Here is a 25,555-nt window from a genome sequence, read left to right as displayed (position 1 = left end):
GTACCTTATGTACAGTAACATAAAGTTTAATTTCTCTTAAATGGAAGTCATCTTATATTCAGTACTTTTTTCATAATGAAAAGATGTTTAGTGAATAGGCACACCATAAGATACTTTATACCAGTTATAGTAGGAGGGAAGTTGTGAAAATCTGCTTACAACTTTGTTCAGAAATTGTCAAGTCTGTTTCATCTCAAAGTATTGTGTACCTGGGGACATAGGTCCACATGTGGCAGATGAAGTTCAAGGTCCCAGTGGTATTTCTTCTACCTCTAAGACAAAATTATTAATATAGAACGGCACTGGTTATACAGCTAATCCAACAGGATGAAATTATAAAAGTATAGAAGCTGGAAGAAACCTTTGAACCAGGTATCTAGCCTTCTTCAAAATGTGTTCCTTACGCTGAAATACCAGTGAGAATTCTGGAGGTGGAGGGGAGAGGAAGGGAAAGAAAGGGGTTGGTTCATGGCCAGATAAATTGAGGAAAAGTCCAGTTAAGCTGGTTTCAGATGCTAGTGTGTACATTGTGAATTCCCAAGGCAGTGTTCAATAAGTTGTGTTTCCCAAACGCATTAGCTAGGTAACCACAATATGTGCCTGACTGTGGATAACATCTCATGAGACTAGTATTCCATGGAACGCACTTTAAAAACCATTGACCCGGTCCATCCAGTAGTTCCGACTCTGGAATATTAGTATATTATGTCTGCAGGTTATTTCAAGACTTTAAGAAAATCCTACTTGAAATACACTGTTTACCTGCCATAATACTTTGTAGGCTGACTTCAGTGACAGATTTCTTTGCTTTTGTCTGTAATTATACCGTAGAGGTATCATTGGCTAATTTATACTTGTAGGTGCACTGAAAACTTGATGGCCCTTCAGGAATCTCAGAGGCATTGGTTGGTTAACCACTGTTCTCACAACCAAATCTAAGAGGTCATAGTAAATGAATGAATTTTTTCTTCAGCAGTGAAAAGTTTGGAAATCCTTACCAGAGTCCTAGATTCTCCCAGTACTCAATCACATATTTGTTCAGTTTCTAATTTATTCGGCAGAAATCTACTGGGAGCTGATTCTTGGCCAGATCCTGTGCTAGTTGGTGTTTTTCTTCATTATGGATTTTGCTTTCACTTTGTTCATATTACTAGGTTGGTAACTTGCTAAGTAATTGCTCTAGTTAGTGTACAACAGAGCCTGACAACCTGAGAGAGTTTAATGCTGCTTCTGTCATTCAGGGTTCCTGGGGTGCAAAAGGTTATAAAGCCACTGATCTAAACCACACTCTTGGTTTTTTGTTTAAGTAAATTAAGGTATCCTGAGGTTAAAATGCTGACAATTTCACACCTAGATCATGCAGAAACTAGGGAACAGATCCCAGATCTTACTCTTACTCTGCCCATCTCGATGACCATGCATTGTAAGTGAAATAGAAGAACCCAAGTAAGTAAAAGGAAAAGCTATAGAAAGTACTCTTCTGAAGACTTAGAATTGGTTGTTAAGTTTCCTATCTATTATTCCTACTTGTTGGCTATTCACTTAGTAACAACTACCATTTTGCATTTCTAATCAGAATCTAGAACAGGTTGGACATTTAAGTTCAAATGCTGGTAATCTGGTAGTAGAACATCTTCAGATCTCTGTCAAATGAGGGTTTTACTCCTGGTCATCTCCAGTCCTTGAAACCCACCTGCAAGAGAAGGTGTGTGTTTTGTTCATACTGTAACAGGAGTTGTACTGAGCGGCCTTTGTCCGCCTGGAATCACACACACAAAGTATTTCCGTGCCTGATCTAAAAACTGGAAATCCTTCATCGTGGTATGATTGAGACCATCTCCTCTAAGTCCTGACGTAGCTCCAGCTTTATTAGCATGTTGTCGGTAAGGTATCGTAGTGTTCCTAATGCTTTCTCCACTTACTGCTCTGCTGTGTGCCTTAGCCTGGGTGCTAATGACCCGCTTCAGTTTATGCTCCGATGGTGATGGAGGAAGGAAGGATGCACCTGCCGTACGCGCCATATCAGTGTCAGCCTGGCAAGGACCACACCGTCGGTTTCATCTCCCTCATTTCACAGATGAGGAAGTGAAATGCAGAGATCTCACCCCAAATCAGTAACAGGACCAAGACACCCCCTCCCCCCCCCCCCACACACACACACAGCCAGCTCTGGTGCCCTTTTCCTCTTCACTCATCCATTTCCAGGAATACTCAGGAAAACAGCAGGTACATGGTAGCTAGATATTTTGGTATGGAAATCCACGGAAGCAAAATGAACAGCAAACAGAATATGAATGATATTTCATTTTCGATTTTGTGTTCTTCCCGTGATGTCATCTCAGAAAGATGGCCTATGGAAACGGAGCGTTGACGAGAACAGGAATTAAACATGTTTCGTGTGTGTTTGAGCGTGGGGACAAAAATGTTGATTTGGGGCTTGCTCAGTGATGTGATTCTTGGATGAAATTTTTTGTCGTGGGGAATTCACGCCTACTGCTGCCTATTTCCAGTTCTGATACTGAGTTTCGAGGTGAATTTTTCCTTCTTCCAAACCCTTAGGAGAAGGCACTGTACAATGGCTTTTGGATGCTCTCTCTGCTCTGCGTGTGTCGTTGTAAATATTTTAAGCCTCTTATCTGTCACCCGGGCACCGTCCTTTGGTTCCAACTGTTCCTCTGCCATTTTTGTTTTCCAGATTCACGGCCTTTCCACAGCACCAGTGCTAACCTGACCGAGAGGTACTGCACGTTTATTTTGTTACTCCTTTCCCGAGATGAAGGAAACCCAAAATGTCTTATGACATTTCACTAAGTAAACTGAGAAGTTAATTCAGCTCGTTGGATTCTTACTTCCTTAAGTGATAAATTTGGAATAATGGCTACAAGTGGTTTGTAGTGAAGACTCTCTTTCGTTTTTAAATAATGTCTCCAGTAGTTTTTTCCTTTTGTTCTCTACACTGCCCTGACGATAAAGGTTTGCATTTATTCAGGAGAGGAAACACTTGTATTCGACTTTATGAACTTGTGTACCCTGCTTCTAAGAATTAAGCCCTAAGCCTGACAACATTTTGTTTCACTGTTTGCACGCGTGTGTATTCGTATGCACACGTGTCTGCGTGTGCATGCGTGCAGGGAACTGTACCTTAGCCATTTTAAGCTTTAAAGCCATTTTCTTCTGCCTACACGGATATGGCTCATAGCTTTGTCCGAGTAAGTGAATTGGTTCTTTACTTGACAGTAGGCAGGTTTGTATTTTGACTCATTGTTTACTCTTCTGTTCCTCTTGTCATGCTTATGGGGTTCTAAAATATTCTAATGTAAGCATCGTGGGGGCTCTGATTACTGCCCTGCACTTGAACATGTGTCTTTTCGCAGGGGCATCGGTTGTGACTCAGTGATCCAGAACTCTCAGTATGAATGCTTCTCTTTGTATTTCTGTCGTACTTTATTTCTCCTTTGTCTTCTCTGGAACGCTGCTCTCACACCATTTCCCCCTTATCGTAATAACAGACTGCTTTATTTTGTAAACAGTACTTCATGTATAAACAGACCTTAGCTCCTGAAGAGGATTGTTCCCCCTCTTGAGGGGTGCCTTGTCCTTTCACAGAGGCCCTTGAGGTAGACACGGCTTTTCTGTGGAAAAGTTCTTAAAATAACGATTGTAGAACACCTGGGGAACGTAGTGTAAGTAGATTCCTTTTCTGTGGAATGGCTTGTGTCTACACGTGCCCCCCATTCTCTGAGGAAGTCCACCGTTGTGAACTTCCTGAGGTCCAAACATGTCCGTCTGTGATGGACCCGTGTGGCCTTCCTGAACCAGTAGATCAGTACCCCTGGCTCTGGGTGAAACTCCTACAGCGGAGCTTTCTATACTCTCCTCCCTCCTAAAATCGCGCAAAGCTGTGTGCACCAGTATTGATTGTCCAGTGTGCCAGAAGACTGAAAAAACGGTGTGTGGTTTCTGCTTTCAGGGAATTTGGATGTGCATTCAGTCATAAAAAGTCCTTTACAGCCTTTATTAACACGTCCATCTTTCTGTTGTCTTTATGAGTGTCTTCTCTAGCACCTGTTTGATGCAAAGGTGTGTATAAATTGAGTGCTATTTTAGATTAAGAAGTTTCAGATAAAATAATAAATGAATAGTTGACAGGCTCTTTCACACCAGGCCACTAAAAATCTATTACTAAAACACTGATGGCCGACACAAGAAAACTTAGCCAGGTTTTGGGACCAGAATGGTTTTGCTTTTGGGACCAGAATGGTTTTGCTTTTGGGACCAGCGTGGTGGTGTCCTCTGTTCTCAGGTCTTACTCTGTGGAACCGCTCAGCAGCCTCTGTCCGTCTGTTCCTCTGCTGCCCATTGTCACGTGTGTGCATAAGTTGACTGTGACTTGTAGCTAAAATGACACATGGTTATGAAGAATTGTATTTTTTGGCTCTGTGTTTGCTTTTTAAAAATTTCTGTAGTCTTTTTTAAAAATCACTCTTCTTGTTTTTATTTAGTATAACAGAAGAGACCTATAGTTTCCTGCCTCAAAGCCCCTCCAAGAAAGATTTTGAAGGCAAGAGTGGAACAAAAGTCAGCCGCACATTCAGCTACATCAAGAATAAAATGTCCAGCAGTAAGAAGAGCAGAGTAAGTACCGTTGGGGGCGTTCCTTGCGTGATGGCCTTCGTTGGTCATCTGTAGGCTCCTGTCACAGCCTGCATGCACCCAATACCTAATTAAATAATGAGGACGTAGGGGAATAAGCACAGAGATAATCCTTGAAATGGCCTAATACTTGAAGAAAAATAGCAACAAGAGGTAATACCGCTAATTGGGTTTCTACTATATGCTAAGAGCTTTCCATGTATTATTTTACGTAATCGTTTCCATAGCCGTATGAGGAGATCCTGTTCTCCCCTTCCTGGGAGTAAGCTACCCTGTGAGTGTGTGCTGCTCACAGCAGTGGAACCAAGATTCCGATCCCATACTCGACCACGTGCCTTCGTCAGTAAACTGGGTTTAAAATGCACCTGAGGATTTTATGCCAAGATCAGGAGATTGAAAATATTTGCATTTGGGTTTAGAAGTTAGAAGGATTGGGGCGCCTGGGTGGCTCAGTTGGTTAAGCGTCTGGCTTCAGCTCAGGTCATGATCTCGCGGTTCGTGAGTTTGAGCCGCACATCGGGCTCTGTGCTTCGGCTTCTGGGTCTCCCTCTCTCTCTGCCCGTCCCCCACTCACACTCTGTCTCTCTCTCCTTCAAAAATAAATAAACATAAAAACAAAAAAAGAAGAATTTCCCCACAGAAAATTATAAGAGACTTTAAGACAAAAGTGGATTCTTCAATTTAGTCCTGACTATGAGGCTGTTGCAGGGTATTGTCTTTCATGCGTTAAAATATTTAAACATTTTTTGTCTGTTTATTTTTTCCATACTCCTGGGAATATTCGAAATACAAAAATAGATAAAAACCACCTGTAATAACCCCACATAGAGACAGGTACTCTTCTCATTTTTTTTCAATGTACTTTCAAAAGAAAGGAAGACAAGGGTTTCCTTTTCTTATACTGATTCCCAGTGCTAAACCAAAATCAGTTCAGTGTCACCTCAGTGGGAGAGGACCTTCTACCTTCCATTCACCCACCCACCCACCCACCCAGCCAGCCTCCAATAAAATAAAGGAATATCTTTAAAAAAAAAAAAATTTTTTTTTTCTAAATGGAAATCAGTGACAAGCTCTTGCTAAGGAATCACTATATATACATGTGTGTATACATGTGTTTGTGGCATGTCCATACACACACACACACACACACACACACACACACACACACACATACATCCGTACCTACTTAGAAGTAAGGGAATACAAACGCTGAACTCAAGAATATTGTTGTGAAAGTATACCCCTCACACTCTCCCCAAGCCGCCTGCCACCAAATGTAACAAGCCTCTCAGGCCCTCAGTTAAGTGGGCTGCTGGAAGTAGAGCCCATGTATTTTACCGGGTTTTGTAAATAAGCTGCCTCTCCTTTAGCCAATACTAGGTTCAGTGATGACTCAGAGGAGTTTTTCCACAAAACCTGCCACCGAAATTGTGTTTTCATTTTTCTTGCCTGGATGCAGAAGGGGAGAAAGTGGGGCAGTCAGGAAAGCGCAGGGAAAGATGCAAGGATGTTTCCAGAATAATCCTGTATATAAGTATTAACTTCATAATTAAAAAACATAGGGTTGAGGTTAAATTCAGGACAGAATGCTTAGCAGTGTTCTGCATACTGGCAACAAGGCTTAAACAGAGTCTTACCTGTTGTACCTATCACTGCTGGCTGGGACCCTGGCTGGCATCAACAAAAGAAAATCTTGGCAAAGATCAGTGTAGATTAGCTAGGTACTATCATCAAATGACTTCTGTAGCCTCAGCATTCTGCTAGGTGCTAATAATGCTCCTAAAGAACTAAAGATCATTGTCTTTGAGAAATTTTATGATCTATTTGGATGCTTTCAAGTGTGTTTTGTTGTCGTTGTTCTGTTTTTAGACTGTGAGGTCTTCATTTGGAAGACCAGTAAATGAGTGAAGAGTCCCCTTCCCATCCATCTCCCCAGGGATGTTGACTTTCAGGGCAGAGCAGTGAATACGCCACTGATCGCATTAGTGAGAGGACACAAACACACATAAACAATGTAAGACTAAATTTAGAAGCTGGAACCTGACCTTTATAAAAGTCTTATCCCAGGGGCGCCTGGGTGGATCCGTCAGTTAAGCATCCGACTTTGGCTCAGGTCATGATCTCATGGTTCATGGGTTCAGGCCCCCGCGTCGGGCTGTGTGCTGACAGCTCAGAGCCTGGATGGAGACTGCTTCAGATTCTGTGTCTCCCTCTCTCTGCCCCTCCCCTGCTCATATTCATTCATTCATATTCTCTCTCTCTCTCTCTCTCTCTCTCTCTCTCTCTCTCTCTCTTTCTCAAAAATGGATAGATAAACATAAAAAAAAGTCTCATCCCATCCTCCATACTTTACAAACTGAAGTACAGAGAGCTATGCTTCAGGTCACAGAACTAGATATTAGGGCAGAACCTCTTTGACTTCCAGCAATTAGTGCACTTCATTTCCTGCTCACTCATAAATAACTTCAAACAACTGGCATTTGCTAGTAGAATGAAGAGAAAGGCCAGGACAAAGGAAGGAAATTGTTAGAGCAGAGTCTGGCAGAGACCATTATCAGTCGACCCCTTGGTGTCTGAGCATCTCCTTTGCCAGAATGACAACACTGTTTTGCAAAATGAGCCTGGTTCCTCTTTTCACGCTTGGCTTCAAGACCTTTGGGGGCTCGTGCTGCCTCTAGCAGTGGAAACCCTCAGAAAATTACAAATCTGAAACATGGACTCGCAGTCCATTTCCCATTATCAGGTGTTTAGAAAAGGGCCCACTGGCCACATCCATCAAGAAGGTTAAGAGTGAACCGTCTTTCATATGGAAGAGCTCACTTGTGTCAATGCACCAAAAGAGAGTAAGAAGTAGGGGAAGTAGTGAAATGATACATTTTACGTCCAGTTACATTAAATGCCCTGACTTAATATGCCATTGCACTGATAAGCTAGAGCTTTCCCCTACAGAAGCATTTCCTTCTCTAAACGATGACAAAAATAAGTATTTTCTTAGTGTGATGATGCGCACTTTACCGTTTCTCATAACTACTGGCTAATGTCATTTCTCCCTAACATTAAAACAATTGAAAGTGTGACTGTGGATGTTAATACTAGTTTTTCTTTTGAAAATAATGGTTTTACTGCTTTTAAATTATTTTTAAAAGAGCTACTATTAGAGATCTAACCTATTTTTATTAACCTAGTGTACAGTATAATCAGTCCTTCCTCTTTTAAAGGAAAAATTAAAGCATTTAGTGAAGATATATTAAATTGCTACCTGTAAATTCTTAGCAGAGTCTCTAGGAATGGTTTGGAAATTTTTACTTTTCTTACAATTAGGTATGATAGATATACTCATGAAAATAGTTTGTTGTTATTAACTTAGATACAGCCCACTGTTCATTGTTATGTTATTATATGTGCTTAAGGGTCGATTTATATGTTGGCAACTCTTAAGTAATATTCTAAGGAGCCAAAAGTCAGCCACTGTGTAACAGATTATTCACATTTTGCCTGTAGCATGGAGTTCTGTAGATAGGTGTATAGATATTATCTAGGTAGATAGATCTAGGATTTGAGAAATTGAGTTCTGGCCCTTCATATGTCCTTTTAAAACATTAGCAGTATCCGACATGTAATTAGATAAGCGTATTGGATGTTTTTTAGAACGGGGGCAAGCCTAAACAGGAAGTGTAACAGGAAGACTGGCGGGTTCTGCTTTTGTCTTTAGCATCTTCTCATAGTACCGCTTCCTGCCGGTAAGTAAGTTCGCTGGCTTACAGACTATTTAAACACTAATGTGCACCGTGATCCCGTTCACGCAGAGGGAGTGAAGTGACCCCCTTTAAACCAGCCTGTCCCACTGATTTTCTTCTCTAAGCTTTCCTCCTCACAGATTAGCCGGGAGATACGTGGACAGATACGTTTACACGAATTCTTAATCTGACTTGAAGTAGGCATTTTGGGGCAAGGGCTGTGCTCCTGCAGACCTGCCCCTATCCAGCCCCACCTCGGCGTGCCCGTGCTCGGCGTAAAAGAGCCGACCCCGTCAGCCGTGCAGAGGAGCCGTGTGCCAAGGCTGGAGTCAGTGTTAAATCCAGTTCCCTCTCTGCTCCCTTCTCTGATTAAACATGGGCAGCGTGGCCGTGGCTTCATCCCAGCATGTTTCGCAGTCATCCAGAGTGCTCTCTGGTCTTGTCTTTGTAATGGCTTGTCTAAAGCAGTAGGTTTTGAAAGGGAGAACTCGTTTTCCTTCTGAGTCCCCTAGTGTAGTTATTTCCTGCCTCCTTCCCTGAAATACCGTGGGCGCCGACTTCCCCAGCCGTTGTTGAACACGCAGAAGTCACACTGCAGAAAACAATGGGTCACCACTCGACCACAGGCGAAGCAGACCTCACTGAGAAGTGTTCTTAGGAAGCATCCCGATTTCAACACCATGAGGAGTCTTTCTAAACAGATAGAAGATGTGTTCCTTAACTTCTAAGTGTTAATTGGCCTCAGTCCTTCCAGACTGACTCTCGTGTGGCCGAAGCACCGTCCACACACACTGCATTCTGGGGACTTCGTTCTGTTTCATTTCCAGGGTACTTGGCCTTCCTGGCAGCATGCAAATGGTTAAGCTTGTCTTAAGGAAACAAGCAACTTCAGCCCTCCCTCCTTCCCTTTCTCAACCAGTCCCTGGCTTCCTCTTACGGTTTCTCTCATGGCAGCTCGAAGCTGCTACGCTCTGCCCTGCCGGCATGCGCCCCTCCTTCTGTGACAGCACGCTTCCTGGCATGGGGGTCGAATCATGTCGGTAAAATGGGGTCGGTTTCACGAAGTACCCCTCATAACAGTGAGACTCACAGGACCAAAACATGGGGAGGTAAGAGCCTGACTTCTTTAAGGCACTAAATCCTAACACAGAAAGAGACCGGGAGGCAGGGGGGGGATGGTGGCTAGGTTACTGTTTTGTTTTTATCCTTGGAAGAACTAGTTTGGATTATTGTGAAGGATGAGGGTATTATTTATTACTTATTCGGATTTGATGAGCTTTGTGAGGTTGGAGAGCATGTTAGTTGCCGTAGATGAGTTTCTCAGCTCTTGGAGCACGCATTAGCTTTCTTGAGCAAGGAGGCAGATGCTTTTCAGTTTAACGTTTACGCATGGAGAAGCCTGTGGCCAAATGTGGTTAAGAGCGAGAAATACTTGGAAAAAACTGCATTTGCTATTGCTTGTTATTAGAATGTTACGTACGTACTTCAGCCGTTACTGATTTTCACTTAAGAACAGTTTCCTGTTTTGTAAAGTGAAGTAGTTTGTTTTTCTCCCTTTCTTGTCCTCCTTTTTGTGGTTCTAAAGTGTAGCAATTTGGCTCTTAGATTTTTGATACGTGTTTCGTTCGTTAACCAAGGGCCGTACACGAATCAGACCTGGCCAGCACTCACCAGGTCAGTATGGTGGACAGGTTCTGAATTAGGAAGTCAGAAGGCCTGGGTTGTGATTTGGGCTGCCGATCATTTGCCGTGTGACCTTCTGTGAGTCAACAAACCTCTCCAGCCCTTGGCAGTGGAGAGGAGTGAAGAGAGCAGAGCTGAGGAGTCGGCCAGATCTGGGTCTGCATTCCAGTGGGGCCGTGGTTGGCATGTGGGCTCAACTGTAGTATTAAACACCCTGTGCCTTGGTGTCCTTGAACGTGCAGTGGAGATGATGGCTTCTTCCCTGGGTGTATGTTCCCATCTGTGGTGCTTGGCGCATAGTAGCTGCTCAGAGCTGGTGTCTGTGATCCTGATCTCCTCGGGTGTACGACGGGCAGCGCGATGCCCTCCCTTCACCTCACAGTTATGGAATCGGGTGCGGTAACGCACACAGAGGCCTTGATTCAGAGTATGAGGTGCTTGGTAGTTTGTCACAGTGGCTCGCTTCGGGGTACCTGTCCTGCAGGGATTATTTTAGATTGCAACAGTGGTGTGTGTCTATGTGGGGGACGGTAATACTTGTGGCTGGAAGCAGTTGGAGGAGAGCCCCCCCCCCCCCCGCCCCGAGGAAAGCTTCCTGCTGCCCCAGGCTGACGCGAGAAGGGCTGCTGTCCTTCCTGCTCCCTGCCTGCAGCCGGCCCTCAGCTCGTGGCCTGCGTCCTCCATGGGCCGCGCTTGGGGGGAGGAGCAGCGTTCTTGGCTGCCCCACGTTCCCCTCCTGCAGCTTCAGAAGCCTCTTCCAGGTGTTGGTCCTGGGATGTTGTGTCCATCGGTCTGAACAGCCGCTGAGCAAGCCGCTGACAGAACTGCTTGGCCTGCCCGGTCTTCCCGGAGTGTGTCTCATGAAGCCCGAACGCTCACAACTTTCAAAGACCATCGTCCAGGACCGCACTCCTGACTTGCATCCCAAACACTCGCCACGACCCACCGTTGACCACATGCCGTCCGGGTGCCCGGGTGAAGGGAAGGCTCTGGCGTCCAACTAACTCTAAACTCTTTTCTTTGGCAGGAAAAGGAAAAAGAGAAAGAGAAAATCAAGGAGAAGGAGAAAGATTTGAAGGAGAAGGACAAGGACAAGAAGACTGTCAACGGACACGCTTTCAGTTCCATCCCTGTTGTGGGTCCCGTCAGCTGTAGCCAGTGCGTGAAGCCTTTCACCAGCAAGGACGCCTACACTTGTGCAAGTAAGTGACACGCCCCTTCCTTTGAGGCACGGCTCTGGGCTTGCCCCAGGCTTCCCGCCCATCCACCCCGTATCCCTTCCTGGTGTGTGTGGACAAGTCAGCCTGTTGTGTCTGCCTTTAAACATCAGGAGGGTCATCAGTTCTCGATGTAGAGCATACAGCCTGTATGTTTTTGCAGAGAGCCCCAATCTCTTCTACGCCGTTCTGTTGTCCTGGAAGTCTGTGTCATCATCAAAACAGCCTCGTGGCCTCCAACTCAAAAGCCACACAGCAGTCCTTTGTCAGGCCGTATGCGCTCATTTTTTGGCATGTGTGTCGGCCATTTGCCAACATCAAGTCGTGGTGACTCCCAAGGGAAGGTACTTTCGTGGGCAGAGATGTCCTGTATTGACCTGTCGCTGACCTGATCAGAAGCACCTTAAAGCCCCGTCTGTTAACCGAGTGTGGTTCCTGGTTTTGATAAGATACTGTAAGGCAGAGGGTGGCTAACTTTTTTTGTCAAGGCCCACCAGCAAGTGTCTTAGGCTCCGTGGGCTGCACGGTCCCCACACAACTACTGAACTCTGCTATTGTGCAAAAGCAGCCACGGACAATACATAAACCAGTGAGCATGGCTGTGTTCCGATAAAACTCCATTTATAAACAGGGAAACTTGCATTTCATGTCATTTTTATATATTATAAAATATTGGTCTGTATCTCAACCATTTAAAAATGTAAAAACCGTTTGTAGTTTATGGGCCGTACAAAAGCAGACTACCAGCTGTATCTAGCAGAGACCCGGCTCTAAGGCACCATATCTCAAAACTGTTGTCGTTAGATGGATAGAAAGTAATCATCGCCGCACACACACCAAAGAAAATTTGTGAGGCCGCTTGTGGCCGGAACTGACCATTCTGGAGATCGAGCCACCCCCAGGCCCAGCCCGGTCACCCTGAAGGCAGAGATGATTAGCACCGTGTGGCACCTATAACGGGTTCAGACAAGATAGTGACTAACAACTTAGACGCCAAGAAACGCTTCTCAGACTATGGTATTTATGACGTTTCTTGTTCTCAGTCATTTCTGTGGAATACCCCAAGGGATTTGTTACCAAAAATAATTAACTTACTGAAATTTGCAACGTTTAAAAGCTCACTTGAGCAGATTCGGAACTACTGCAGAATTGACTTCCGCTCACTTGCTTTCTTGAAGAGACAGAGTGGAGTTAAGCCAGCACACAGCCCACAGCCCGGCTTGTCTGCACCACAGCTGTCGTGGCTTTCTGAATGACTAGCTTTACCATCACGTCCTTGAAAGAGGACTTTTGTCGATATATCCCAAATGTTGTCTGCAGCCCTGTTGATTGTACCGCCCTACTTTAAAAACAACACCACCTCCTGGGAGGAGCTCTTCTCGAAATCTTTATGCATCCTGTGGGCGGATCCCACACATGCTTAGGTCCTCCCCGACATTCGACTCACCAGGAAGTTGAGAGTTCCAGCGTTAGTGGTAAGCTTTATGTGACTTCTAGGAAACGAGGGGCCACCACTGTCCACTCCCCCCTGCATGTTACTGTGGGGCCCAGGTTCTGTTAGGGCACTTCCCTAGGCCGTCAGCCAAACGCGTTTGGTTTTCTTGACACAGTCAGCTCCTTGGTACTGGGATAACTTGGTTACCTAGGGCAGCAGTCACCAAGCACTTTTTAGTATGTTTGTGCATCATTAAAACGTCTTTAGCCTACTCACGCAGGGTGTATATACGTGTGTGTGTGTGTGTGTGTGTGTGTGTGTGTGTGTGTGTGTGTGTATGTATACACACTAGTTTGTTTATTTTGAGAGAGAGAAAGTCCCAAGCAGGTTCCGTGCTGTGAGCACAGAGCTTGACACAGGGCTCAGTCTCATGAACTATGAGATCATGACCTGAGCCGAAATCAGGAGTCAGACGCTTGACCAGCTGTGCCACCCAGGCGCCCCCAGGGTGTATATATTTAATGCAGGAATTACACACTTGTCCTATACCTTACTTCTAAAGAGCCCATTCCAGGAATAAGAGAAGTCAGATTTGCCATTGTCTTGTGTGCTGGTTAGCTATTCATCTTCTTAATAATACTCTTAGGTCAGTGGGTTCTTTGCAGGAATCTGTGTAAGTCCCTTTTTCATTTTATTTTAGTTGGAACCAAATATACTCTCTAAGCCCACTGCATTGAGCACCTGTGAATTTCCATTCACCACAGCGTGCTGAAAGTGAGCAGATGAGGACAGGAGCCTCTGTTACACATCCCCAGCTTCTTTCAAGTGCTCTTAACCTCCAGGGCCCTCTCGGACATCTAAGCGCAACACAAAGGGCTGAGTGAGGCACCAGTACATCATCTGTTTATTAATTCTGTTTCTCTTTTAAGTCCATATAAGTGAGAGCTGTAAAACCTCCCCTCCCCGTGTCCCAAAGAATCATTTTGTGTATCCCTCCCGCAAAGTGCCTGTTCTCCATTTGAGGGGCACTGGTCTCAGAGAAAAACAGAAAGACCTCGTATTTCTTGATTGACAGTATGAACTTGATATTCGAAGAACTTCATCAGTGGAGGAGACTGAACACCTGCTTTCTGCTGTAAAACAGAAATGTTCGATGCAATATATTAATAAATAATAAATAAATAAAAACACTAAACTAATACATAACCGAGCCTGCAGAAAGGAAAATCCCTGAAGAAACTCCTAATCAGAGCAATGAAGAGCCTCCCTGTCAACCGAGGACAGGATGTGTGGTTCGAGGGCACAAGGTGGGAGCTGGAACTGAGACTCCCGAATGAAACCAGGAGCTTTAAAGTCTGCAACGTCCATACTGAAGGACCTAGAAAAACTCCACCCACTGGTCCTTCAGAAGCAGCAAGGAAACTTGCCTTCGCCCAGGGCTCTGGGTGAGAATTCTGCATTATATATGAATCTGGGGTCCAAATGCACACCATTCATACCTCAAACTAAGAAATTTTTCACAAGCGGTTTAATGAAATCCCAATCTGAAAATGATAAAAACACTAAGGAAGCTCAGCAGAAACAAATACAGAACTGAACCGTAGGGTCACCAGTAAAACAGGCTTCCCACGGGAAGGAAAATAGTCCTATAAAGCCGAAGCTGAGTTTAAGATAAAAAATACACGGATAACACACGAGGAAGTGAACCACCATGAGGAAGTTAGCAAGTGCGTAGACAGGGGAAGACGTTGAGAATTATTAAAAAGTTAAAATGAATAGAATTTCTAATGTAGGAACAGAACAGCGCAGCTAAGGCGTAGATGTGAAAAATAACTGAATAAAATTTCAGGAGTAGAAATAGCCTTGGAAGGATCTTTGTGGAGATTTTTCAGCTATTTCAGTGTTCCACATCATCAGTAGATTGTTCTGAATTCTGTTTGTTTATAAAGGAGGAAAATGACTTCCACTCTGTAACCTGTTGCAGTGAAAGGAGAGCTGGGTGAATATTCTAGAAACTCGTATGACTTCAGACTGAATTTATTCTTTACATTTAACTGTCAGTAATTATGCACGTGAGTTCCTTAAGTGAAGTTCTTCAACAAAGACTGGTCACCTGAACTCTGCAAAACATGGCATTTGGTTTTATGATTCATTCAGAAGCCTCCTGTCAACAAATATTTATTGAGCAGCAGTGTGTGTCAGGCACCTTTTGTCTTTTCGATTGAGTATACTTGAGGTATAACACTGGAAATTGAAGGTGTGCAAACACGTGAATTTGACACATTTATATGTTGTAATGTGATTGCCACTGTTGCGATATTTAGCGCCTCTGTCACATTACGTAATGTCCCTCCTTTCTAGCGGTTGGCGAGGGCTTGTGAGAAGAGTTCTCAAAGCGTCATAACCCTTGGTACCTACTCACTGAAGCATGATTCGTAATCGGGGAGAAGGTAAAGACACTCGATATCCATCCGTAAAATGTCGTAGATTCATCAGATGGAATTTGGAGCTGGTACTAAAAAGGGTCGGCCAGCTCTTTCTGTAAGGGAACTGGAGGCAAGTGTGTGAGGCTTTGCAGGTCTTTCTTGGTACCTACTCACTGAAGCATGATTCGTAATCGGGGAGAAGGTAAAGACACTCGATATCCATCCGTAAAATGTCGTAGATTCATCAGATGGAATTTGGAGCTGGTACTAAAAAGGGTCGGCCAGCTCTTTCTGTAAGGGAACTGGAGGCAAGTGTGTGAGGCTTTGCAGGTCTTTCTTGTGGCCGCTCGGTTCTGGCCATGGTCAAGCCCTAAGTAGTGAACGTGGCCGTATTCCCTTGAGACTCTGCCCGCCAAGTGGATAGTTTGCCAGCCACTGGGGTAGCTCTACAGACACAAACAGGCCTCCAAGACGCTTTGATAAGTTGAAAAGGCAAGAAGTAGAACTAGATGTATGATCTGAACTTACGGAAGACCAGTGAGACACTACTTGTTGGTGTAAATACACAAGAATATTTAACAGGGTATACCCCAAGCTGTTGACAGTTTAGAGGAAGAGACTAGGAGAGGAGAGATTAAGGGAGGCTTCAGGTTTTATTTTATACTCTTATTTAAATTTTTTAATGACTATACGTCTGTTATTTTGTATGAGCAGAACCAAAATGCAAACCTTGGATCACTGATAATTTTAAAGGTTTTTCTCGTTGTCAGCTGGTCTCTGATGAAGGAGCAAAATATGTTGGTAGTATATTCCAGAGCTCAACAGACAAAGAGCAGAATGGTCACCAGAGAGCAGTCGCTTAACAGAAGACTGGAGAGGTGCCCTGTCCCCACGATACTGACAGCGGCAGCTTGAATAAGAACAACATAGTTGGTTCTGCAGACTCTCAGTGCTGAGGTGTGAGGTGAAATATCATCAGAAGGTTTAGGGACAGAACCTGTGTGGAAAGGAAAACCTTTGTTGAAGACCCAGAGAATTTTTTGCATTGTGCTCTAGGGAATGGTAAGAACCATTGTTTTATGGCTGCAGTAGCGGGATGGCTCTGGCCGTGACTGGCTGCAGACACCTTTGTTCAGTGTAAATTTGGAACGGAAAGGTTGCCTGATTCATGTCCAGGACATGTTTTGTCTTCTACTGTCCTTGGCTTTTGTGTCTGTGTTCTTTCTAGGTTACAGCAGTTGACTTTTATCCTCCTCGGCTACATTAATTCTTAGCCTACGTGAGACTGTGATGACTCAGGCTTAAACGTGCGGCTGGCGCAGGATCGATTTGTCAGATAGAAACATCTGCCGTCGCGTAGGAGGGTGCACCTCTTTCGACCGCAGGCGCCCTAGACCCGTTTTTGTTTTCTTGATGCCTCTTCCTGTTAGACACGAATAGAACTTCTCTTTGCTGGACTCCCTCCGTGAGGAAGCAGGGCTAGGGTTTCCTGGACTGTTGAGCTGCTCACACTGGTGGGAGAGCGTGTGCTACAATTTCTCCCCGAGAGGGGGACCTGGGACACGTCTTAGAAACGTCTGGGGCCTGAGGACCCCAGAGCAACCCATGAGGAAGAACTAAATGTAGGAGGAGACTCGTGGACTTAACTTACCAGCCACAAGTCCATGTAGTAATTAGTTGAATAGACAGGGCAGTGGTTTTCAGGATGTTTTTTGTGGAACTGTTTTGGAAATTCTGCCGGTTTTTGAATATATACATGCATATATATCTTTTAGACTAATTTTAAACCTGCATTAAAAATCCATATGCGGGGCGCCTGGGTGGCGCAGTCGGTTAAGCATCCGACTTCAGCCAGGTCACGATCTCGCGGTCCGTGAGTTCGAGCCCCGCGTCAGGCTCTGGGCTGATGGCTCAGAGCCTGGAGCCTGTTTCCGATTCTGTGTCTCCCTCTCTCTCTGCCCCTCCCCCGTTCATGCTCTGTCTCTCTCTGTCCCCAAAATAAATAAACGTTGAAAAAAAAAATTTAAAAAAAAAAAGTTTAAAAAAAAAAAAGATCGTAACTCAGTCTGTCCTAAATATTTTACATTTTTGATGGCACATAATATGACAGTATTTCACTTAAGGCTTTTCAAAGTAGAAAACCGGTAAAACACCAGATTGGCTACTAGTTTTATGCTAACAGTGTTTATAATGGGATGGGACTTTTCTGGATTGAACCTCTTTGATTTAACTTGTAAACTTTAGCATTAAGTCACCCGAGAAGTCTGTTTCTTCTGGAAACAAATTATTTCATAGAGCCCAGTGTGTCATCGCTAGAATCTTTTCTGTTTGGAGGGAGAAGGAGCATCAGAATGTCCTCAGCCAGTGGCTCTTTGATTTCTGGCAATTGCTTGATCTAACTGAAATGTCGTAAGTCATCTAGGCTCCACCTGCTCTGCAAAGACAAGGGTAAAGAATGATGTTTTTGAAGTTTAAATGGGAAGAATCAGACAGCAGAAAGGAGCAGTTTGATAGTTTCCCTCATGTGCACCTAAGCTCCAAAAATACACGTTTAACTTGCATACCGGCCCTCCTCAGAAACTTCAGAGCTCTGCACTAGGCTCCGGGAGAGTGTGGAAGTGGGCTCAGCGTTTGGTGGTGGCATTAAGATTTGTGTATGACAGTGTGCGGCCTGCCACTTAATTAAAAAGGGGGGGGGGGGTGCAGATCAAGGCTTGAAAGCGGAGGAGCGATATGTGGTCATTTTCCCAAGGGAGCAGAAGTAATCTGCTGATTCTCTCCAGCTTCCTGAAGAACAGAGCCTGCAGTGAATATTCATGTGTGTGAAGCACCATCTGTTATCTTAGCAGGAAGTGGAAAAGATGAGTAACTTGGGGACTCGGAACCCTCTCTCCCTTTTCTCCATTCCCTCCCATGCTCAGGATCTTCCCAAGAACCTCAGGAAACGTAGCATCCCTCCAGTCCGTCACTTCCCTCCCAGTAGCTTTCCTTTTTGGTCTAATATAACCTTCCTTGCTGACCCCTGCAGCCTCACCCCCAGGCACCTGCTTCGTCAGTTTTGAGTCGTGGTTCAGAAAGATCAGCCATGTCACCCATCGTAATGAAGGAGGATGGTGGCCAATACTGATGGGCTCCAGTGTTCCAGATGTCATCAGTCCCTTTAACATATCCCTCTGCATGCGTATACTAAGTGATTCAACAGGACAGCACGTTTTCAACATTATCACCTGCTTTTGACTCTGCTGAAATACACCCGAACCAGTCTGTAGTACATCCTAATTCTGGGTGAAAGCTTGAGTCCCTTTCCGTGGACTTGCGTGGAAGTGGTCCTGATCATAGACACCAGAAACAGCAAGGAGCAAAGGCTCCATGATAGTTCTTTGCAACCTGCTTGTGGCGGGAAAAGAAGCAAGGACTGAAGCCTCCTGCCAGGACTGCTTCCAAGTAATTCCGTCCAGCAGAAACCTGGCAGGTCTTTTTTTCTCAGCCAGAATTCACCTCTCGCTTTAACTTTAACAGAGAAAGGAAAGAGTGTGTTTCCAATTCTTACTTCTTCCACTCCGTAAAGCTTCCCTTGAATCATCAGCTGTTCTTTCCAGCTGCCACAAATACTTTGGTCTTTGGAATGTGTGGTGGAATCCTTCGGAGTAAGGAATTCATTATGTTTGGGTTTCGGATCGTGTTAGTGGTTCTGTTTTATTTGCTTTAAACAGACGTAAGATGATCTTGAGATGATTGTTGATTTATTTTCTGTTGTGTTAGCAGCTTCTGAGTACTTTTGTGGTAGGTTGTTTCTCTTGATTAAAAAAATAAACAAGTAGATCAGCTGGAATCAGAGTAGGAAACATGAGAGTTCAGAATGCATGTGATGGTCAGATTTTTGCTTTGGATTTTAAAAGAAATTTATTGTTTAGGGAAAAAGAAGGTAAAAAGAAGAGCCTAAATCACAAAGTCAGTTCTTATTCAAGCAGAGCCCTGCATTCTGTTCCATTTTTGTTTACCAGTGTTCTTCTGAAAACTGCTGTTATGTGAGCCTCTCACCTGAGATGATTTGGCTCTTTGTTGTGGCTTTCCTCTTTGTTCTGTGCATCAGCTCTGTGGTTATTACACCGGCAAGGAAGAACATTTTACATGCATTGTAGCTAATAAGCTGCCATCAGTCCAGACCACGGTGTTTCACACTCCCCAAAGATTTGAAACAAACAAGTTGCAGAAAGCACTTTGGAGCATATATTTCTACATTGGTTCATACCTAAATAGTTTTGTTGTTATTGTTGCTGTTGTTTTCATTGTTGCTTGTTTTGTTTTAGTTTTCCTGGTTAGAGTTGAAATGATAGGAGGAAGTTGCACATTTCTGTCCTTAAAAGTGACCCTTCAGCCTGCTCCTTGAGAAGGATCCAAGAATTTTCCCCCAGATCTGTGTCTGTAAGGCAGGACTCTAAGCATGTTCCCTGAGGATGATCAGTGGACTCAGGGTGGGAAGGTCCCTCACCTCAGAGCTCAGCTTAAGAAGGCCGCTCCTTTAGGGGTGCCTGGGTGGCCCAGTCGCCTAAGCATCCAACTTCAACTCCGGTTTCAGGCCCCGCATGGGGCTCTGTGCTGACAGCTCGGAGACTGGAGCCTGTTTCAGATTCTGTGTCTCCCTCTCTCTCTCTCCCCCTCCCCCACTCGTGTTCTGTCTCCCTCTGTCTCAAAAATAAAGAAACATTAAAAAAAAATTACAAAAAAAAAAAAGGTGAATCCTTCCTGCCATAGCATTCCTGTGCCCAGGCCGTTGTGTGATTTCTGTTCCATTTGGCATGGTCATTGCTCTTATCCTTCTTTAAAGCTGATTTTCTCAAGCTGGTCTCTCTGACAGGTAGTTTTTGGTTTTTCTGCTGAAAGAGAAGCAACGTGTAGTCTATAACAGTTCACCACAGACCTGTGGCGGTTGGTGACAGAGGTTAAAAAAAAAAATGTATCAACAGAGGATGTTTCCCAGTTCTGTGGGTTTTCCTTCATATTCTTTTGTTTGATGCCTCTTGGTAGTGAAAAAAAATTTTTGTTGTTGTTGAAGGCTGGGCTGTTTGCATTTAAGTTCAGAGGAATCTAATTAGGAGTCGGCACTGTTCTCGTAAACCACTGTGCTGAGACCTTTTTTTTTTTTTTAAATAACTTTGAAAAATGAAAGCATATTACTTACTGCTCTTAGGAAGTCTTTTTTTTTTTTAAATAAATAAATAAAAGGCCAAATAATTCTTTGATCTCCCTAACAACATGGTATGGTTTGTGGCAAAGAGCTTGACTCTATTAGATTTATCTTCGGCTCTTGTGTTCTTGGTAATTGTCTGTTTTCCGAAACAGAGAGTAAGGTTTTAACCTCATGACTCTGGCTGATGTCAGTGGGCCAGAGTTTCTAAATCACCCCCACACACCACTAAAATGGGCTGTGAACTGAGTCCAGAGCAACTTGGTAACAAGCTGAGTATTTTCCAAGTGGGAGCTTGAGTATGTTAGGCAGACGGCCCTGCATGAATTACTGATCGCTGAGCCTCGCCACCCTATTACAGGGCACAGTAAAACATCAGCCAGGGTATGAGTTTGGGGAACTGTCTCAACTAAGAAAGTGGGGGAAAGTTGTCTTTTAGATGTACATTCTATTACGGCTGCTCTTACATTTCATCGGTTGGAATTGTCTTTTAAATCTCAGACACCGGCCTGAGAAGTTGAATATTGCTGAAGTCTGTTGAAAAGTGATGGCACCACCCCCCAAACCTCCCCCCAAATCGTCTTTGTTTCGTTCTTTCGGGAGATGGACCTGATCAGGGAGAGAGGAACAGGCAGGGTGCAATTTGGAAACCAGGATGCTGATGGGTCACTTGTGGGTCAGAATTAGTGGCCAGTCCTCAGGCACATCCCATCCCGTCTGTTGCCCAGAGATGCCAGAAACCTACGGATTTTCATAAAACCAAAGAAGAAAATGTACTTTTGTAACTGGAATGGAAGATAGGATTTTATCATTTTATCTTCTACGTCAACAACCCTTAAGTCTTTGTAGTTTACATAAATGGTCCCACACACTATTCCTCATTCTGCAATTTGCTTTATTCTCCTCAACATTAGATCTGGGGGAGCCAGAACACTGAAGCAGCTTGAATCCAGATCGCTGACTTAGAGCTCTTGTATGGTGTTCCATTTTATGAATCTCTCAAATCTGTCCCACTACTAAGTTACTTGGGTCATTTCTCTGTTACAAGCAGGAGTACACGGGACATCATCACCAGGCTGTCCACCAGGAAGGGAATTGCTAACTCATAAAGCGGGCACGTTGTCAACTAGCTGCCAAATGACTCTTCCAAAGTGGAGATGCCAGTTTCCAGATACCGGGGCAGGTGCTGAGCGTTCCCACATCACCGTTTCCCACCTAGAATTGGCAGGCTTTTATTTTATCCAGCCTGGTTGGATACGAAATGGTGTTTCTCTGTTGGCTTAGTTTGCGTTTCTCTGATTTCTGGAGAGGTCAGGCACCGTTTTGTGTGGTTGAGTTGCCTGTTCAGTCTGTACAGCTTTTCTTTCTGTGTCTTACTGTTTTGCTAACGAGTCTTTTAATACTTTCAAGCTGCTGTTATTATGTGTGGCAGTACATTTAATCGTGTTTCAAAATGCGTGGTTTTCCTCGTCTGTAACATGGGCTCGTTAGTTTCTGTCATCTGCGAACCCTTGCACGTTTTCTTTTGTCTGAGTGGAATGGAGTGAAGGAGAGGCGCTCTCTCCTACACAGGGCAGGGCCGGACGCACGGGATTAAAGAAGAGGTGTGTGAAACACTTAAGCTGAGCAGGGGTGTGTGAAAGACGGAGGGAAGATGGCCAGGGGAGCTCTGAAGCCTTTGCGTGAAGAGCCGGCGGCTCATCTAGGCCCTGGAGCTGGGTGGCCGCGCGCTCCCCAGCCTCTGCATGGCAGGCGTCCCGAGTGAGGCTGGGGCGCGGGTGGGCGAATACATCTGTCTTGCTGGGAAAGGGCTGCGGGGCTTGGCCTCCACTGCCGTGTACGCTTCTTGCTGTGGGGCCGGCAGCGTGGAGCCCACCTGCCACCCTCTTGAGACACCTGGTGCTCCTGTGGGCCAGCAGCTGGGAGCAGGGGTGTAAAAATTGTAAAACACAAAGTGAGACTCCCTCAGGGAGCTTTCTGTCCAGGGGACGAGTGTGTCCGGGACAGCACTGTGACGGAGGCGAGCACGGAGTCCCCCCAGTGCAGACGTGGGGACTCTCTCCTTCCCTGGGGGAGTCGGAGAGGACATCGTAGAGCTGAGTCCTTCCAGCCCAGTAGGGGAAGGGACACAAGTACAAAACACCATTTTCTATTCAGGGCCCACAGGCATGGCCGAACCTGGTGAGGGGCTGGACGTTCAACCAATGCGTGGCGGGTTCCGTCAAGTCAAGCAAGAGATACGATCCTAAAGGTGACAGGGAGCCATTGAAGAGTTTTCGGGAGGTGAGAGGCAAAGAATTTAAATACAAATCAATAAAGATGTATGGTCCAGCCTACCTATTGCCTCTTTGGCCCTTCCTGGAAGACCGTTGGCTGGAGAGGCGTAAAGTCTTCAGCCAAGCTTCCCTGGGGTCTAGATCCTAGGAGTTGCATTGCATGATGGGAAGAAGGGCATAGCCACGTTGGCATCTCGGGAGTTAGGTGGATTTCTCTTCGTGATTCTGCTTTTTCTCTCAGTAGTAAAACAGCAACTTCTTTATCAAAATGGGTCATTTTCAAGTCTCAGAGAACTGGACAAATTAACAAGGGCCAGTGGTTTCCGGTTCTTTAGTGAGACATCCTCAGACTGTTTTCTTTTACTGATTAGAATGAGTCATTCCCCAGGGGTCTTTCTGCAGTGACCTCTTTATGCCCAGAACGGGACATTGCTGAGAAATCCCGGCATTCCCGTTCAGGGGTCCGTAACCTCTCTTCCACTGCTGACTGGGGCAGCTTCCCCTGCTTACGTGGAGATGCTCGCAGACCGTAGAAATGACAAGGAGCATGGCATCGAGGTCACTCCCTCGCAGTCTGCTCCCGGAGAAGGAACACAGCAGAGGCAAGAATACAGTTTTGATGGAGTTGAAACCTTCCAGGTTGTTCCTCTTGTTGGTGCCTCTGTGAGCCTTCCCCAGGGGAGCCTCCCTTCCTGCTGCCATCGTCTCTTCTGGTCTGGTAACATCAGAAAGGTGGCCAGAGAATGTCCCATGGGGTAGAGTTGTAGAAGTTAGCTAGATGGGGGCCAGAGGCAGGCCTAGGAATGAAAGGCCTAGAATACAGCCTCTTCCCCACTCCCCGACCATGACTGCAGACCGGTTCTAACTCTGACCCATCCACCTCTGGACTTGCCCCCAGTAGCCTCTTGTGTGGTGGTCGCCTCTGTCCAGACTCCTCCAGTCAGGGCCCCTCCCTGACCGTGCTCTGAGGGGTGGTAATTAGTGGTAATTCAGGTAACGTAGAAGTTGAAATGTCACACTGCATGAACCTCGTGGGACAATTCAGTGGGATTTACTTTGGAAAATTATTCCCTTCTTTAAGAGATGGAACATGAAGAATCTTGTGGAATAACACACCGAAGGAACTTAGGAAATGTGGACCCTCCTTTCATTTGATAGCTGGGGAAACTGAGGCCCTGAGAACAGACTAATTAACTAATTAGCAGAGCCACAGCCTGAATCAAATGTTGTTTCATAGCTGTTTTTCCTGTGCCCCTTTTAGTGTTGGTAAGTTGCTATTTCACATTCTGTAAAATGTATCAGGGCACTTGGTGTTTGGATACAAGAGGCCTAGTAGGGTCTAAAGCGGACATTTAAATGGGTGGACATTTAAATGGGTGCCGTGAGCCAGGCACTGTGGTAGAGAGACTTACAGGTTCCACAGCACACAAGGAAGGGTCCCTGTCCCAGAGGAGCCCCTGGGGAGGAGAAAACCACAAGCGCCTCAGAGTGCGGCGTGGCTGCTGGTACCGTGGGAGAGACCCCCGAACCAAGTAGGCAGTGCGGGCGCGACCATCGAGGAAGGGCCTGTGGGAAGAGGCCGCTGGGGCCCGGGGTTCTGGCATCTGCGTCCCTGGGTCCTGTCCTCCCCGGCGCCCCTCCACTCTGCCCAGATCCACACGTCTGCGCTGCGAGAGCGTCTTGGCCCCCGGTGAGTGAGCTGACACGGGCAGGACCTGTGCTTCCTGCGTCAGCGTGTGAAGCGTTGCCTGCTGAATGGTGTCTGGTTGCTCTTGTCAGGGAGATGCTCTCGTCACCGGGTGTCCCCGCAGACAGGTCTCTGGCCCTCCTGGCACAGTTCTGTTCTGTGACTTCATAGCAGCAGTAAGAGCTGACAGTGACCCTGCTGAGGCACAGAGGACTGGGTTTTTACATCAGTGGCTTTGGAGCTAAGGGAATAAGAAAGAAGGGCTGAGGTTCCCATCCTTGGCAGATGTGGACTCTGCCCCGTCTTTCCGGAAGTCATCGCCCGCTTGCTCCTGGGTCGGGCAGGGCTCCCCAGATGTGCCCAGGGGGTTCTGATGACCTTTCTTTTGCGTCGCCTGACTCGGGCTGGGTTGTGCAAAGCTCAGGGTGGTTAAGATCCCAAGTGGAAGCATGTAAACAGGTGAACTCTCGGATCCACTCTCTGCCTCTGACACCGCTGTGCAAATTGCCCAGCTCCGGGCAAGGGGCTCTGCTGGTGGGTGTCTTTGTGCCTTAGACTTTCCGTGGCGACGGCAGATGCTTCTGCTTTTTGTTTTAGTAGCCTCTCCGCTTCCTGCCTGAGCGGCTCCACACTTCTAGTTTCCACTAATCACAAGTCGCATCTGCTGTCATTTCTCTTCCTCCAAATGACATCACACGCCTGCTTTCTGGAAGGGAACCACAGGCTGTAGTTGCAGTCAGAGCCGGATTCTGACATGTGAGTGACTTCGCTTGGGAGTCCACAGGCTGCCACGGCAGCGTGAAGTCAGACCCTGGGATATGTTTGCCCGAAGTCACCTTGAGCTTTGTTTGTTTTTCAGGTTGCGGTGCTTTCGTCCACAAAGGCTGCAGAGAGAGTCTGGCCTCGTGTGCAAAGGTCAAGATGAAGGTAAGATGTTTCTGAGCGGACCAGTCCTCGGGGTTGGGAGAGGCCAGGTTGTGGTTTTTGTTTATTGTGATCATTTGATACCAAGACTGAGACCAAAATAACCAGACTGTAGTTTGTCTTTAAAGCCATGGAGTCTCTTAGTTAACGCACTCGGGAGCCTGTGGGTTTCAGAACTCCCACGTTAAATACACATTTCTCCATGATGTAGATGTGTCTGGTGTTGTTACAGTGGTTTTCTTCTTAACTGTGTGTGCAGGCCTGCCTGGACAGTCACACACCTGGCTTCCTCCTGGTGCCATTCAGGGGCCTTGACCTCCCGAGGAGCC

At 45.7% G+C, this 25,555-nt stretch overlaps 1 protein-coding gene across 10 annotated transcripts in view; it reads left to right on the top strand.

The window, feature by feature from the left end:
• The window catches only part of AKAP13 (A-kinase anchoring protein 13), a 336,674-nt gene that overhangs the window by 272,598 nt on the left and 38,521 nt on the right, over positions 1–25,555 (top strand). For all 10 annotated transcript variants that reach the window (XM_047862510.1, XM_047862509.1, XM_047862506.1 and 7 more), the window contains 4 exons: positions 2,696–2,738; positions 4,503–4,635; positions 11,101–11,275; positions 25,162–25,229. In XM_047862510.1, coding sequence (XP_047718466.1) covers positions 2,696–2,738; positions 4,503–4,635; positions 11,101–11,275; positions 25,162–25,229 — 419 coding nt within the window. The remainder of the gene's footprint in view (positions 1–2,695; positions 2,739–4,502; positions 4,636–11,100; positions 11,276–25,161; positions 25,230–25,555) is intronic.

Source organism: Prionailurus viverrinus, chromosome B3 (genome assembly GCF_022837055.1).
Source record: "Prionailurus viverrinus isolate Anna chromosome B3, UM_Priviv_1.0, whole genome shotgun sequence".
NCBI classification, from domain to species: Eukaryota; Metazoa; Chordata; class Mammalia; order Carnivora; family Felidae; genus Prionailurus; species Prionailurus viverrinus.
The sequence above is the reverse complement of the archived record's forward strand: the minus strand, read 5'-3'. Positions and strand labels throughout refer to the sequence as shown.